Source organism: Misgurnus anguillicaudatus, chromosome 11, assembly GCF_027580225.2.
Source record: "Misgurnus anguillicaudatus chromosome 11, ASM2758022v2, whole genome shotgun sequence".
Classification (NCBI taxonomy): domain Eukaryota; kingdom Metazoa; phylum Chordata; class Actinopteri; order Cypriniformes; family Cobitidae; genus Misgurnus; species Misgurnus anguillicaudatus.
This window is the reverse complement of record NC_073347.2, coordinates 26,965,143-26,980,795: the sequence shown is the minus strand read 5'-3', so window position 1 is coordinate 26,980,795 and position 15,653 is coordinate 26,965,143. Positions and strand designations below refer to the sequence as shown.

The 15,653-nt window shown below is 38.9% G+C and overlaps 1 protein-coding gene across 1 annotated transcript in view; it reads left to right on the top strand.

Annotated features, from left to right (window-relative positions):
* slx4ip (SLX4 interacting protein) overlaps nt 1–15,653 on the top strand; it is a 54,446-nt gene that overhangs the window by 36,116 nt on the left and 2,677 nt on the right. The window contains exon 5 of the mRNA XM_073873432.1: nt 1,384–1,469. Coding sequence (XP_073729533.1) covers nt 1,384–1,469 — 86 coding nt within the window. The remainder of the gene's footprint in view (nt 1–1,383; nt 1,470–15,653) is intronic.

The window sequence follows — 15,653 nt, the reverse complement described above, 5'->3', positions numbered from 1 at the left end:
ATGTGGTTCATTTATCATAGTAAACAAGTTCAGAGTGAAGGCTTACTACTGTATGTCTTCGGAAGTATGGCCGTGCCACACTGTAAGGGAAATTACGATAATCACGTTACATTATTTATATTTTACACGCCTCAAAGAAATAAAAACAAAGTAGGAACGTACAAACTAATAAGTGTGCTGTATGGATTATTTTAAGTAATCTTAGAAAAAGCAGAAAGAGGGGAAAAGGTGCTGACCAACAGTTTGCTTGGCCTTCATTTTTCAAGCTAAATTTGGCTTTGGTTAGAAGGAAATAAAACAAAATACATCAAACAATGTGGTTTGTTTTGCTTATATCGAGTTACATATCTGAAGCTGTATTGACTGAGGGACAGCGGGGAGGTGAATTTGTCCAATGTTGACATTAACTTCATGGCAACTATGCCAGTTACTTGAAAACAGTAACTAAATGGGGGTTTTAACTTAATTTGAGATTTCCCATGAATAGGGCATTCGGGTCAGTTTATTCTGTTCCTGTGAGTCTAAATTATTGGATTAAATGAAAATAAACATTTTTACCTCATGTCTGTGAGAATGATACTGTTAAATAATGAATGAATGTATCCATTTTCATTTACAGTATAGAGATAACATATGATGTAGTACAGTATTACAGTTTCCCACAGACTTGCTGTTTATTTGTGGCGGCACATCCGACCAGGTGGATAGGTTTCAGGGGAGCCGCCGCAAAGTTACAAAAATGCAGTGCACACTGCCACGCACATCCGCATTTGAGCACTGCATTTTTGTAAATTTGCGCACGGCTTCGTATCCGAAAATGATCAAGCGTAAAAACCCGGAGTATAGTCTGTTTATATGAACGCACGCGCACGGTCGAACACGCAGCCTTGCAACGTATAGTTTATTTGACTCGTACTTGTGCACAGATGTTCAACGCATGCGTGTTGCGACAAAATGCAATGCGTCTTCTGGGCTACATATTACATTCTGATATAAGCGCATGCGCCGGTTTCAATAATCACAGTATGCGCGCACTCTTCCAATGACCGAAATTGTGTCACACGCACTACACGGACCCCCGTGTACTCGTCAAAAATGGACCATACTTCGGCCTTAAGTGTTAAGGCTTAAATGAGCAGACAGCGGAGTGTGGCAAGCATGTCATGTGCGAGAGATGTAGTGAAAAAGGCGATGTGCAAAAATCTATTTATAGTGTTTGATTTTGATTTTCTGGCGGACTGACACAAATAAATGAATGTATGGGAAACACTGGTGTATATACCTATATATCATGATAAATGCTGCATGACATGTTATAACTAACCATGTCTTTTCAGCTACAGTTTCATGGGTAATTTTAATTCGAGTTGATTCTTTTTGCAGAGTTGCGTGTATTTCCTGAACGTGTTGTTGTGTGTGCCAGTCCTCCGGAGAATGCTCTTCCCAATGGAAATCTGAACCAGGATGCGGTAAGAACTACTAGTATTTATTTAAACCAATATTTCACGTTCAAGATTGTCACAACAGCATAATCATAAATCTTATATGACTAGTCATATTGAACTATCAAGAAACATCAATAATATTAACCCAGCAAACAGTGTTTAGTTTCCCTGTGAACTGAATACAGTCCGGCAATCTGATTGGAGCTTTCGGTCTATATATAATATGCAAAGAATGTAAGTGCTTGAAGTGTGTATGTTTGTGTCGCTTCCAAGTTACACATCCATTCTCTGCCAATGAACAGTTGCCGTGAAATGGGTTTTGGACTCGAGTTCAGTCAGTTCCTATGCCTTTTTTTTCTCAAACTTATTATGGGATGGCAAAGGAGAGGTTGGAAGGGGCTAATTGGATGAGGTACTGTACCCTGTTCAGGCTCTTTGAGGTGGACCACTGAAATGTTTTGGCTTTAAGAAGTGGAACCCTGGCTTCTGTGCTGGCTCTCAAATCCCTTGAGGTCAATGAGTTCAGCAGCTATTGTATGCACAATATAATTTATATGAGCTCTATATGTATCCTGAAACAGTTCAGGGATTTGTTTCCCAGGAATTATGTGTGTTGCATCACAGGTACATAATGCATTCTGGTCAGAATTGTCATTTCTGAATCCTGAGAAAAGACCAAGGTTTCTTTTGGCTCTCTTAAATGCAATCTCACTCACTTTTATAGCATCGCTTGAGTGTGGCTAAGAAGGCTGTGATTTGGATCAACAGGATGCTTAGTGGTAGGATCTCTGGAGCCATCAGCATGATGCAAGGGTGAGACACTTATAAGCCCTGTTTTTTAAGTGTAGGGGAATGGTAGAACGCACAGCCTTGCAAAGCATTGTTTTTTTTACTTGTACGTGTAGCAGACGTTCAACGCATGCGCATTGTGACAAAATGCAACGCATCTTCTGGGCTACGCATTACATCCTCCTACACGTTCAATGTAAGCAGGGTTTTAAAAATCTGGCAAACAGCACACACGCACTCTTCTGATAACGAAAATTGCATCACGCGCACTGTACGCGGACCCTCGCGTACGCATAAAAAATGGACCATACTTTGGCCTTTTAGGTTCAAACATTCTCATAAAGTCCTTTAAACCTATCATGTCTTTTCTTACCACCGTTAGGACCATGCATCATCCAGTACAATCCTGGGAAAGTTGCACACGGATGTAGATGGTCTATCCTTCCAATAATGTCGGTACTTTTTTGGGTGAATCATTTGCCATTGTTTTTCCCTCAGACGTTTTCTTTCACTCTTTTTCCCCGCATCATGTTGGCTTTCAATGAAAGCAAGAATTGTAATCATTTGAGTGAAGTTATCCAGTTCGACAGTGAAAAGTTCACATTGTGTAACCGCTTTTCCAGTTCAGGAAAGCAGGGCCTTTGTTTTTGCATTCCCGTCTTCAGGATGTGGTTCTCCGAGCTTGTATGTGCTGTGTGGAAGGGCTGGTGGGAGCTTGTGGTGGTGCTCTCTCTTTCTCTCTCTTCCTCAGCCACTTTGGCAGATCGAAGGAGTTGAGGTATCAGGATCGAGAGCTGGAGTTTCTCTCATGACAAACCAATTATTTCAATTGCTCTGCTCTAATTTGTCACTAGGAGCCAGTTTCTTGTTTTCTTCTTCGCCTAAAGTTAGCCAGGAAAGTTATAAATCTAAATAAAAAATGCGGCTCAGCAGTATGAGTCACGAACGATGTAGAATTTCAGTTTGAAAATGATAATGGCTCGGTGAATTTGTTCTTCCGATGTTGTCATATGTTTATGGCAAGTCTTTCTCACCACATCTTGACAGCGAGAGTCTGAATGACGCCACATGCTTTGAGGCAGTTTGGGGATTTGTCTGTGGTCCTTCCATTTTATTTAGTGCTCCGTTTGCAAAACAATGTTTATATCAGCCGCACAGGGCTCCCATAACACCTATTCAGAGGTCACAAGGTTGGGATCTGACAGAGAGCGATGACATGATGCACGGTTTCTGGGAGGCTGCGAGAGCGAATGAATCTTTCAGAAGCTGTTAAAAAACTTTGCTACTATTTAGAAGGTCCCTGGAGTATTTTATAAACTGGAAAGTGATTTGTATTCCCTGTCAGGGCAAAATGCTGAAAGGGATAACTCGCCCAAAAGTGAAAATGCTGGCATCATTGACCTTCATGCAGTTCTGTATGCTTTCTAGATGTTGGGCATGATGTTTAAAGTGCATGTTTTCCATACAATGTAAGTGAATGTTGAACAAGGCCTACCAAAGTGACTTTAGGGAAGTCACGCCGCTAATCAGCCATGTTTGAAACTCCTTCAAACAGTTATTTCAGTCAAGCAAGACTAAAGTCCTGTTTCTTAATTCCAAGAACGCAAAGAACGGACTTGCGTTCTCGTGGAGATCGGTCTTGCCAGGCGACCTTGGAAGAACAAACTCAGAAGGTCGCAAGAACACAGAACGTACTTGTGAGAATTTAGATGTGTGCAATCTTCCTGTTGGTCACCTGACCTCCGCCATTGTTTTGCCGCAATGACTTCTGGGACGTAAAGCGATTTCAGCATGAAAGTCTGCATTCGATGCATCCTCGATGTCAAGAACACATCCGGGTATTTTCATGGGTTCTCTGTACTTGCGTTCTTGAGAATTGAAATTGAACTTCGACGGTTAATTATGACGTAAAGCGAGAACACAAGGACGCAAGACCGCTGAAGAACGCAAATTGAGAAACAGCCACCGTTTTCGAGGTTTGTTTCAGCTACTGCACATTCGCACAGGTTGGCAAGCTCATGATGCACATGTACAGAGTGCCCGTCCTCCAGAGAAAATCATCAGTCTTTATCGATTGATGATTGGTTCTTCTAATTAAAAGGCGGGACTTTCGTCGCCAGAGTGGCCATATTGAATGTTGCATTGTTCCCTATTCATAGATTTTGGGAGTTCTCAATCTTGTTATATCCAATATCTTTGCTATTACCAGTCCCTCCAGAAAAAAACGCGATTATGTGATCACATGATTCAACGAATAATCAGCCAAAGTCCGCATATTTATGAGGGGGCCGCATTTTTTCAAATATGCCACACTTTCGCAGCATAAATTGCAGATTTCTGTGCCCAAAATATGCGGGCTTGCATGATTTCATAATCCCCGCATTCTCGTAGCAAAAATTACTTACATCTTAGCAGAAAGTTGAAAAATGTTGCATTTACTTCACACCTGTTGCCATGGGAACATCATGAAGTGACGTGATTATGTGACGTGAACATCATTGAAAATCTGCAAAATAGGGCTGAACGATACATCGAATTTTCATCGTCATCGCGATATGAACTCACGCGATGAACACATCGCAACAGACAGCTTTGCAAATGAAGGGAAAACGGTAAGCGCATGTAATAAACGTTTGACCTATCACGTTTAGTCCTGAAGACATGGTTTGCGCGTTCATGCTATTAGGCCAATCAGGGGAACCCCCAAGTCAGCTACACTCAGATTGATTTGTGAGGTGTCAGTCGCGACGCTGTGCCTGTTAGCAAAAACGATGGCGGAGGAAGGAGAGAAGAGTGAGGAAAATGTGTTGTCAGACTAAGACCTTGTGATGAAAAGGAACAGCACTTCAGCTATATCATGAAATTATTTTGGATTTAGGAGAGATGACGCCGCAAACACAGGTACTGTGGAAGCGGGGATTCACATATTGCGTCTATTGTGCGTTCAAATTCATTATTTCAAATGTAGGCGCGCAGTATGTGCGCTCTGGAAGCGCACACGGTGCGACGCGCTCATTTTTTCCAGACTTTTCAAAAACATTTTAACTTTTCAGAATGACACAAGCGCAGCGTGCAGGTCATGTGACAATAACCTTTGTGTCTAGCGTTTTTCACGCGTTTTTAGGCGCGACATGTGAATGGCCCCTAAAACATGAAAAAATCTCAAATATTTATCGCAACTCACATCGTCATCGCAACATTAAACAATGTCACCGCACATCACAACTTTTCCTCACATCGTGCAGCCCTACTGCAAAAGCTGCAAACAGTTTTTGGAAGTTCCCGCAGTTTTTGCAAGTTCCCGCAGTTTTTGCATGTTCCCGCGCATTTTTTTAAGAAAACGTGCTGCAAGATCAAGGATTTTTGCCCGCGACAATCACAAAAAAACTCAGTGTTTTTCTGGAAGGACTGTATTACGCTCCAGTATAAAAAAAGCAGTAGAAAAGCACCAATTGTTATAATTGTTATGTGGACACTGTATGTTGAAGTCCTATGGACTTTTGTCATTTCTGACAGCCCCTGCTGATCACCACTTTCATTTTAAGGATGTGAACAGCATCTATTTTCGCTAAACTCCTTCCTTGTTTCCCATACAAGAAACTCATTACCGGTTGGAATGGTGTGAGTGAGAAAATGATGACAGAAATTTCATTTTTGGGCGAACTAGCACTTTATAATGTTCCACAGGAATTGTCCCTTTAACAAATCCAAAGTACTATAATTGCTTTGAATAAAAAAGTGACTGCCAAATGACTAAACCCTGCTGTTTTATTGGTCATTGATTAAATTTCTTTAGTGATTCACATCCTGCGCTGTGGTCTGAAATACAGAGGTCATTGGTGTTGCATAACGTGGGTGTGGTGTGATAAGCATTATGTCATCAGTGGCGCCGGTAGGCGTTAATCCCTTCTTCCTTTTAATATGCTTACTGAAACACCTTGAGAAATTGTCAAGCATAGATTGCTCAGAGTAGTTTTGAGTCATTTATTGGCCAACTTTTACTTTTGGCATGTTCAAGTCATCCTTCGGGTCATGTGACTTGGAGATGTGAGCTGCATGGGAAACGGGGCAGATAGCAGCCATGGAATGAAGCGGCGGATCAAAGATGTGTTTTTACAGCCTCCTCTCCCTTTGGGCAGAGCCACAGTGTTTATGAACATAACTTTATCCTTTTCTTTGTTCCTTTTGTATTCCCATTTCACACTGTTTTCCAACAGCAAAGCTTCTTGGCTCCTCATTGTCACCTAATCTGATTTGTCTTGATTCAAGAAGGTAGATTTCTTGAATGATTATGTTCCACACTTATAAGGGTTAAATATATCATTTATGAATGAAAAGTTTGTTCTCAGTGGTATTCATGGAATAGATGTGCATGCAAAAAACTAGCGTGTCGCAAACCACTCCGCATGCTTTTTGTATACAGGTTGGTTAGGTTGACACGCATTGCATTGTAGTTTTTCATTGTTTCTCCATGTTTTTGCTGGCCTTTGTCCCGCTGTGGTGTACAGAACAAGTGAGGTTTAGCAGAAATGTCAAACAGCAGATTGAACCGACGCTGCAAAGTCCCAAATAAGCAAAGCTGTGTCACGTTAGACTCGATTCTTTTAAAAGAGATCATCCCTGAAATACTAAGCAGTGATGACAATGTTCAGGCTTTCCATGATGAGTCTGTAGTTGTTTTGGGAAAAAATGTATGTGGGTGCCGCTGTGGTTTGCTTTAGACTTTCCAAACGTTAGCGTTCCAGTTGATCACACAGTAGATAAAACTCTTCGAACTCTTCTTGCTTTTCAAAGCTGCAATCCCTAACTTTGGCTCTGTATCTCCATCTCTGTTTGAAACACAAATTTGCAGGTTATTTTACATTCTTATCATTACTGACATCCATGAAATCCGACCCAATAGCTCAGCTTACCGTTTTGAATCGTGATAAGGTAAGTAGACAGCTTTGAACACCGATTGTTTATGTACTTGCTCAATAACCGATTTTTGGTTTTTGGATTGCAGCTTTAAGCAACAAGATAAGCTTCACTTTGCAAGCCGTGCAGCTTTGATGTTTGCATTCTTCAAGCCGAAAGAGGTCAATTTTTGAGGTTAAGGTTCTCTATTGGCCAAACATTTTTTTTGCCATACAGATATGCAGAGTTCACCAAAGCTTTGATATGAATGGAAGCATATTGTGGCTGTATCTTTACTCATAGTGACTACAATACACTTATCGGGGCGGTCCATGGAGTTTAGTGCCATCTTCAAGGGCATCATGGTCATGATATCGTAAATCTTCATTTCACGGATCACCTTTCAAACTTTTGATCTTTGTCACTAACCCGTAACTACACTTCCACTACCCACATTATGGATGTTTAAGTGGTTGTGTACAATTGATCTGCTAGTGAGTCAGAACATATATTTGTTTGTTTGCTAGTACAGATGAGCCGTTACTCGCAAACCCCTATAGTATAAGGTCAATGTCAATTCATGGTTGATTGAGGTTGTCATCCTGATATATTTCCTTGGTGAAAGTCACCTCAGGGCTTGAACTTAACTTTTTTTAGTAGGTAGCACTGGAGCTCTGCAAAATTTTAAGGAGCATCCATTGAAAATTATTGGAGCACCGATTCATCATCCTGAAGATTAAAAACTTGATCTTAAATTATTTGCCACACACTTGACTTGTACTTGTCCCATTTTTAAACAAGTTCTTATGCTTAAAACGTGTAGATTTATGGGGCCCTATAAAAATATTTAATGTTATTTTAAATTATTTATTTTAAATTCAGTTTTTTTATTTAACACAACCTTTTTTCTGTTTTAATATTTCTGGATTCCGTATTTTCACACATTTCACTTATCAAACAACATGTTTAATAAACAGATTTCATAAAATGTAATAATTTATATTTTCTAAAATAATCAAATAAAACAAAACAAATAAATTTTTATCAAAAGATTGCATTTTTATTTTTGTCAAAGTGCTGCATAACAAGTACAAATCTTCTGATTGTGATTTATATTACTTAAGAAATAAAAATAATTTAAAATCATTATTTTTATTATTTAAAAGTAGATTTTACCATACAATACTAATACATTTCTTTCAACTTTATTACGTTCAACTGACTTTTATGTTCATAGGTTGTCAGTGTGTATTCGACAATTTCTCAATTCTCGCATTTCTCAATGAAATCATTGTGACCTATGACATCAGCATTGAATACCAACTAAAAACAGTCACATTTGTTTAAATATTTTATTGGTCTGTATGAGATGTTTGCTAATTATTCCACAGTATCCAAATTTTTTGTCATGTGACGTATTTCCTTTCCGGTCCGAGACTTCCGGTTCAATAGCCAGCCGGTAGAAAACAGTGTAGTCGGAGCACGAATGAAACATGATTTAAACATATTTACTAACTTACACCTGCCATGTATGAACCAGTGTGAGGATGAAGTTAAGAAGTGGCTTGATATATGAAGATATATTCAATTGTTTCGTGTTGTTGATCGGAGGTGACGGGTCTTCAGTGCGCAAATATAAAAGCACAGAGACATACCAGTATCTTTACAATGGGAAAGTCAGTTGAGTGTTTGTACATTGACTTTGTGTTTTTAACTTTTCAGGGGTTGGTTTAAAATGTCACAACTGTCCCTTTGGTGTGGATTTTTTTTTAAACAGCAATTTTAATGGACTTGTTTATGGGGACATGTCGAGATTCACGCGGTCCGACACAGTCAGCAGTATCTTTCTAATTCAACACATTGTAAGTTATTTGAACAAACCATAATAAACATATTAAACTACTCCATGTATTGAGTACTGTTTTCGTTTTATGAAAATAGGTGGAAGCAGGTGAATATGTGAATATTTAGGAAAGAAATTAAAACAGGTCGCACCACAACAGTCATTTGCACTAGCACAAATGCTCCCAAATATATTTTAAGGTCCCGCCAATTACATTTCAGGAGCATATGGGACCAAATTGGTCACAATTTCGAGACCCCGAGTCGACCACTTCTAGCTTATTTTCTAATGTCATTTTTAAACCTAATGTTTAGTGTGAGGGAGCAACATGGGTAAGCTCATGATATCTTATTAATACAAAGCTGCTGATGTCTATTAACAGTGGTATTCAGACTGAATTCTTACATATTGAATTCTGCCTAGACTTGAACTTTTTTTAACTGTGACATCTGTGCTTATTGTAGCTTCAACTGTGTGTGGCACAACTCAATGACAAAGTCCTTTCAGTGTTGGTGGTCAAGTTCCTCCAGCTTTGCGGATTCTGGATTATTTCATGTAGGTCTTCCCTGTTCCCACAAACACATTGACTGCAGGCACCTTCCAATTCTTTATTCAGCTTAACTCGCCCTTCAGTTTCTTCTCTTATCTCTTCTTCTCTTCCCCTGTTCCTCCTCTGAGAGCCAACAGAGTACAAGAGAGCCACTTCTTGCTTGAGTTTCTCTGGGAAAGAAACACTGCTCCATTGTTGCTCTCGCTTTCATCTGTTTTCCAAAGGTTTGCAGAATGCATATGAAATGAAATATCGAATGTCCTTCCTCCCCTGTCCTCCACGTTCTTGTGGAGCGTGTACGCGCGCTGGGTGTGTTTATTTTCTGTGGAGTTATCGTTAGTGAGTATGGGTGTTTTTCTGTACTTTTGTGTGTCTGGATATCCCCCTAAAAACCGTCCAGTCTCGGTTACAGTGGGCGGAGGGACACGGAGAATTGAGGAGGGAGTTTCTCTCTGTGTGTGTAGGAGAGACGGTTCGACAGACGGTGGTCATGGAGGTCTACAGATGAGACAGCAGATCATTCGTTTCCACTTTGGAAATGGGCTGTTTTTAAAAATTAACAGCCCACGGTGTATATCCAATTCCTCTGAATATTTAAAAACACGGCAGACACTTCAATGAACCTTAACCTGAACAGCCATTGATCAGCCTGTTTAGAGTCAAACAGCATTGATTTATATGCAATCTCATGCATACCTGGATAGTTGTGGAAGCTTTGAAGCAGTTTGTCATTTTAGTTTTTGATGATAACAGTCAAATCAAACCACTTTTTTGCAACTGAGATCATATTTTGTGTTATTAGCATGATTTCAATTGGCTTTTCACAGAAATCTTAGCAAATCAACCAATAATTATGTATAAAACAGTTTTTCTTTGAATTTAAAAAGAAAAATATAATATAGAACAAATAACTCACAACAATAATAAAAAAGTATTATATTATTAATTATATGTTAGTTATTTAGTATTAGTAATTTAGTGTTTAGGATCGCCTAAAGCTGCATTCAGACTAGTAGCAACTAGCCGTAGCAGAGCGACACAATCTCATTGATTTCAATGGAAGCTCTGCAACTTCCGGCAACACCAGTCGCGGAAGTTGAGAAATGTTAAACTTTTTGCAAATTATGAGCGACTTTCGGGAGCGACTACTAATGAGAACGAAGCAGTGGAGTTCACGTCATCCGTCTCTCATCAGTTACTGGAGTGGATGTGACTCATTTGTTTATGACAACCAGATTTAGAAAGAGACGAGTGACACACAAAGTCACTTATAATGTGAATGTACCTTAAGTCTGCCCAGCAACAACCAACCGCTTCCTTTAACTTTTAATTTAAAATATTAAAACCTTTTAATTTCCATAAAATGTTATAATATAGTATTTAATATGTAGTATATCTTTTCCCCTATAAGGGGTTTTCTCCTAGTTTTTTTTAACCCCTTGGGAGTCACTATGCTACATTACGTTACATTATTACTATGGTTTATTCTTAGCCGTTGTATTTTGCTACCTTGTTGTCCTATGATTTTTCTGTTCTCTTGTTTTTATTCATGTAAAGCTGCTTTGGAACAATTGAACAATTGATTTGAAATTGTATTTAGTATGTAGTCATTTGCAGGGCTTGACATTAACTTTTTGAGCAACTTGTCCTTCGCACAAGTAAATTTATGTTTCACTTGTCCATGCACAAAAGTCACTTGTCCGGGTAAAGATTTATAATATAATGTATTTTTTGTGTTTTGCTAATCAGTGGCGGAGCAAGGGATTTCTCATAGGGGTGGCCCGGCAAGGGCCAGCAGTTACTCTGGGGTGGCACATAAAATCTCTATCATCCAAACTTAAAATACTTTTAATTATAATAGGTGTGTTAATAAGAATAATGTATAACATACAATTGCTACAATACTTTCATTTTAATTAAAATGAATTGAGATTAACATACAATTTATAGTCATAATTCAACCTCATGTTTTTTTAAACTATTTAATCATATAATCATAATCAAATAATTTAATCAAATCATTTGGCTGCTTCTTGCTACTCTTTCTGAAGAATGATGCTATATCTGCTGCCTTTCTCTTTATTTTTCCCACATTTCAATGATTGTAGAAAAGTGTCACCTTTAATAAATTGACTAATCCGGTCACCCCTGTTATTAAGTGCGAAATGGATTGTTCCAAAACTTTCCGCTATAGAGTCTGCGCAGTGTCGGAGAATAGAGCAGGTGAATGATAACGGGAAAGGAGATCGGCTGAATAGTGTAAATAGTTATAGTTTAAAAAAGCAGGATTGATTCAAATCAAAGGAGGTTTTGTGGACTGTGCGTCTGCGTGCATTATACTAACCACACATCTATGCACATTTAATAAAGTCAACGATTTGAATACTTTGAGTGAGACATACTTGTTCTAACCGGACAAACTGTAGCCTTCAACCAAACCCGGACTAGCAATTAAAGCAAAATAATAGAAGATTTTTCAATGATTGTCTGACATTAAAACACTAAAGCAAAACATTAAAACATTACCATGTTTTAAAAAACGTATTAGAATAAATGTATCTAGATTATCTGTTACATATCAAATCAATCTTAAACCTAGCATTTATGCTGTAATGTGGGATTTTTAATGTACAGTGACGAACTCTGTCAGATTCAAATCAGCTGTCGCGCACCACACACACATATAGGCGCGCTGAAAGAGAGATTCTCGTTATAAAACAGACTCTTAAACAAGATTTTAACCCTATTATGTGTTTTACCGAACGTTAGATGAGAAAAAATACGGACTTAAATCGGCTTTTTTGACACACTGTGAAGTCATTTATATGCACGCCGGAGCCTGAAGAAACATCACTCTCCGCGACTCCCGCCCCTCCGTGTTCGGGGATCAGGTTTAATGCGCGCACAGCTTGTTTAGTAACAATAACAGTACATGTAAACGTGTGTGTCGGCGTGCCGCGCTCTGTGTTCAATATTCCGCTCGGTATTTGCGCTGCGTGTTCTGCTCTGTCGTTAACGGCACATAACGTGAAGTAACATTGATTGAAATTTAACTTGTCCAGTCGGACAACTAATTTTCTCTTACACTTGTCCTACAAAAAAATCACTTGTCCCGGACAAGCGGACAAGCCTTAATGTCGAGCCCTGATTTGTGTGCTTACGGACACTTTTATTCAAAGTGAGATACAGTGCACCTTTAACAGTAGCCTCGTTTTCATTATAGATTTGTGCAATACTTTTGCGATATTTTCCAAATTGCGAAATTATGACATTTCCAGTAGCCAATGTTATGCGACTACAACATAATTTTTCCTTCCAAAAGTCATGGCAATGGATGTTGGTAGGTTTACGCATCTAGGGTGACCAAAAGTCCCGAAAAATTCGGGACAGTCCCGAAATTTAAGCTGCTGTCCCGAATACCGAATCCTGCTCTAATTGTCTCGAAAATTATACTGAAGCTAAATCTTAATCCGAATCCCGATCTAATTGTCCCGAAAATTATACTAAAGCAAAGTCTGATAAAACATAAGCGAGGAGGTTGAGTCATCCTGCAGCCAGCCCCCGCCGACTGCTCATTGGTTGCAGCATCTTGTTTGTTTTATATATATATAGGCTATACTGTAGGCGCGCATTAATATATGCATTGATAAGGCACGGAAGTGCTGGCAGCAGTTAAAACCTCAGCGAAATATGCTGACGTCGTATTGTTTTTCTATTAATTTATCTAATTCATCTATATGCACAAAGACAATAGGACCTTTTTGTCGCCTTTTTGTTTTATAGAGTAGATTAAGAGAGCGAAAGTTGCAGCAGCCGTGAGGAGAGTTGAAAGTGCAGGCAATACTTCTATACGTATTATATAAATTTAAACGCATATGTACTTATATTAATAAAATATGATTGGTTCAGTAACTTCAGTTTAAAATTCATTATCTTTTATAATTAAGTAAAATAAAGAAAAAATTTATTGGATGATCTAACTATTATTGTATTAAGTATAAAATACTTCTATCAATTTATTTATATGCATATGTACTTAAATTAATTTAGTTTGAAATTATCTTTTATTATTAAATAAATAAATTAATTAAACTATTATTGGACCCCATAACGTCTGCTCCCCCCCTCCCGAATTTCAGCCAATCTCATCTGGTCATCCTATACGCATCACAGCCACTGCACTAGCCTATTACAGGTAGGTGCTGCACAAACTTACTGGCAGATGACATCAAAGTACAATTCGAGAAATCATACGAAGCAGTTTGCTCTCGAATCACTCTCTCTGTACTTAAATCTCATTTGCCTGTCGGCCTACGCGGTGCCGCATTAAGTCAAGAACACCTATTATTTTAAATCGGAGATGCAGGCATGTTATCCAAGCATTAATGGCAAGGAAAGCCTTTTATACTTGGGAACGGCCAGGTATGAGCGGTTTCTGGGAGGTTATTATAGTAAGCAGGGTTCCCACGGGCCCTGGAAATCCTTGAAAGTTTGTGGATCTGGGGGATGAATTGAAGGCCATGGGAAGTTTTTGAAAATATACAAATATAGATACAGGTAATTGAAAGGGCTTGAATCTATTTTATGCAAGAAGTTTTCTGGAAAAAAAATACATATTATTTCCTGTGTAGTGTAGGATAATATCATTAAAATTCTAGACTTTTTAAGCACACGTGCTAAACTGTTTACTTTAAATGCTTATATCTTCTGTATTCGAATGTTGATTCATACCAAAATGCTTTTTTGCATAGTTGTGCTAGACACAAATCTTTGGTTACGTATGTAACTGTTGTTCCCTTAGAAGGGAACGAGACGCTGTTTCTCCCTTGCCATACTTCCTGTGTACCTGTAACGCCGTCTTTGGCAATATTTCAAATAGCGATATACTTCCTGGCTCCCGCATCACCCTACCTTTGTCGTTCAGCCTCACCATTGGTTGAATTTGATACACACATTCAGACGCACTTACACCTGGAGGCGCCCCCAAAGTGTCACCGTAGTGACGCAGCGCGAGTTCCCTTGGAAGGGAACTTTAAAAATGTATCTTAAAAGGTAACACGTTGTAACCTTGCTCTCACTTGAAATGTGTCCCCACATTTAGTCCTTGAATTTGAAGGTATTGGACCTGGAAAGTCCTTGAAAGGTCCTTGAATTTGAAGTTAACTAAGGTGTGGGAACCCTGAGTAAGAGATTTCACATCTATAAAAATGATCATCTGACTTTTATGCACGTCACGTCACCTGTTTCAGTTGCAGGATGCAGAGCTTGACCTTTTCTAATTGCCTAAAAACCACCTTATGCAGGTCTATAAACTTTTTGGCGCTACTGTACTGTATATGGGAGTTTTTGATCAGTTAGGTGTATTTCCATTCTTAATTTCAGTTTACGTTGATTTTCCTTGGAATTGAACCCATGACCTTTACTCTGCTAACACAATTTTCTACTAAGTTGAGTTCTACACAAACACTTCAATCTCTGCTGGGTTCAAAACTTCAAACTTCTGATTTCCCAGTCCAGATTTTTAACCACAAGGCATTGTATTAGCATTGTATATCAGAAGATACAGGCCATAGTCTGCACCTCACATGAAACACATCCCTCTTCACTTTCCTCCTTTTGCTGTAATGACTCGACAGACCTTATGCTTGTCTGCCCATTTGCTCCTAAAATAGGACTAATAGCCTATATATCTCCAAACAGTTCAGAGGCCAGCGGATAAACTTACTCTTTAATGAAATCCAATCAGTGTGGACTGGAATGATTGTTTTGTGTCAGTTAATTGCAGTTCAATGATCCTGCGCCCCTAAAGATGACGGTCACAAGCACTCGCTCTGTTCTTGCTCAGTCAAGGATTGGTCTGTTGATGGAGCTTCATTAGGACTGTTGAAGGTGTACGTTGGTGGGATTCAATAAGCTGCTCCGTCCCTTTATTCTTCTGAGAACCGGCCTGTTAAGGACTTCAAAGTTTTTTGTGTTTATCTCCATGTGGCTTTACCACCTGTATTGTCATCTTCAAATATTTTTTACTATGTAAACATCACTTCATATGAAAGATCAAATCAACCCACTGTGGCGCCATCAAAATATTGGTCTGTTTGTTTGTACAGTTGACCAAACTGACCATTATTTT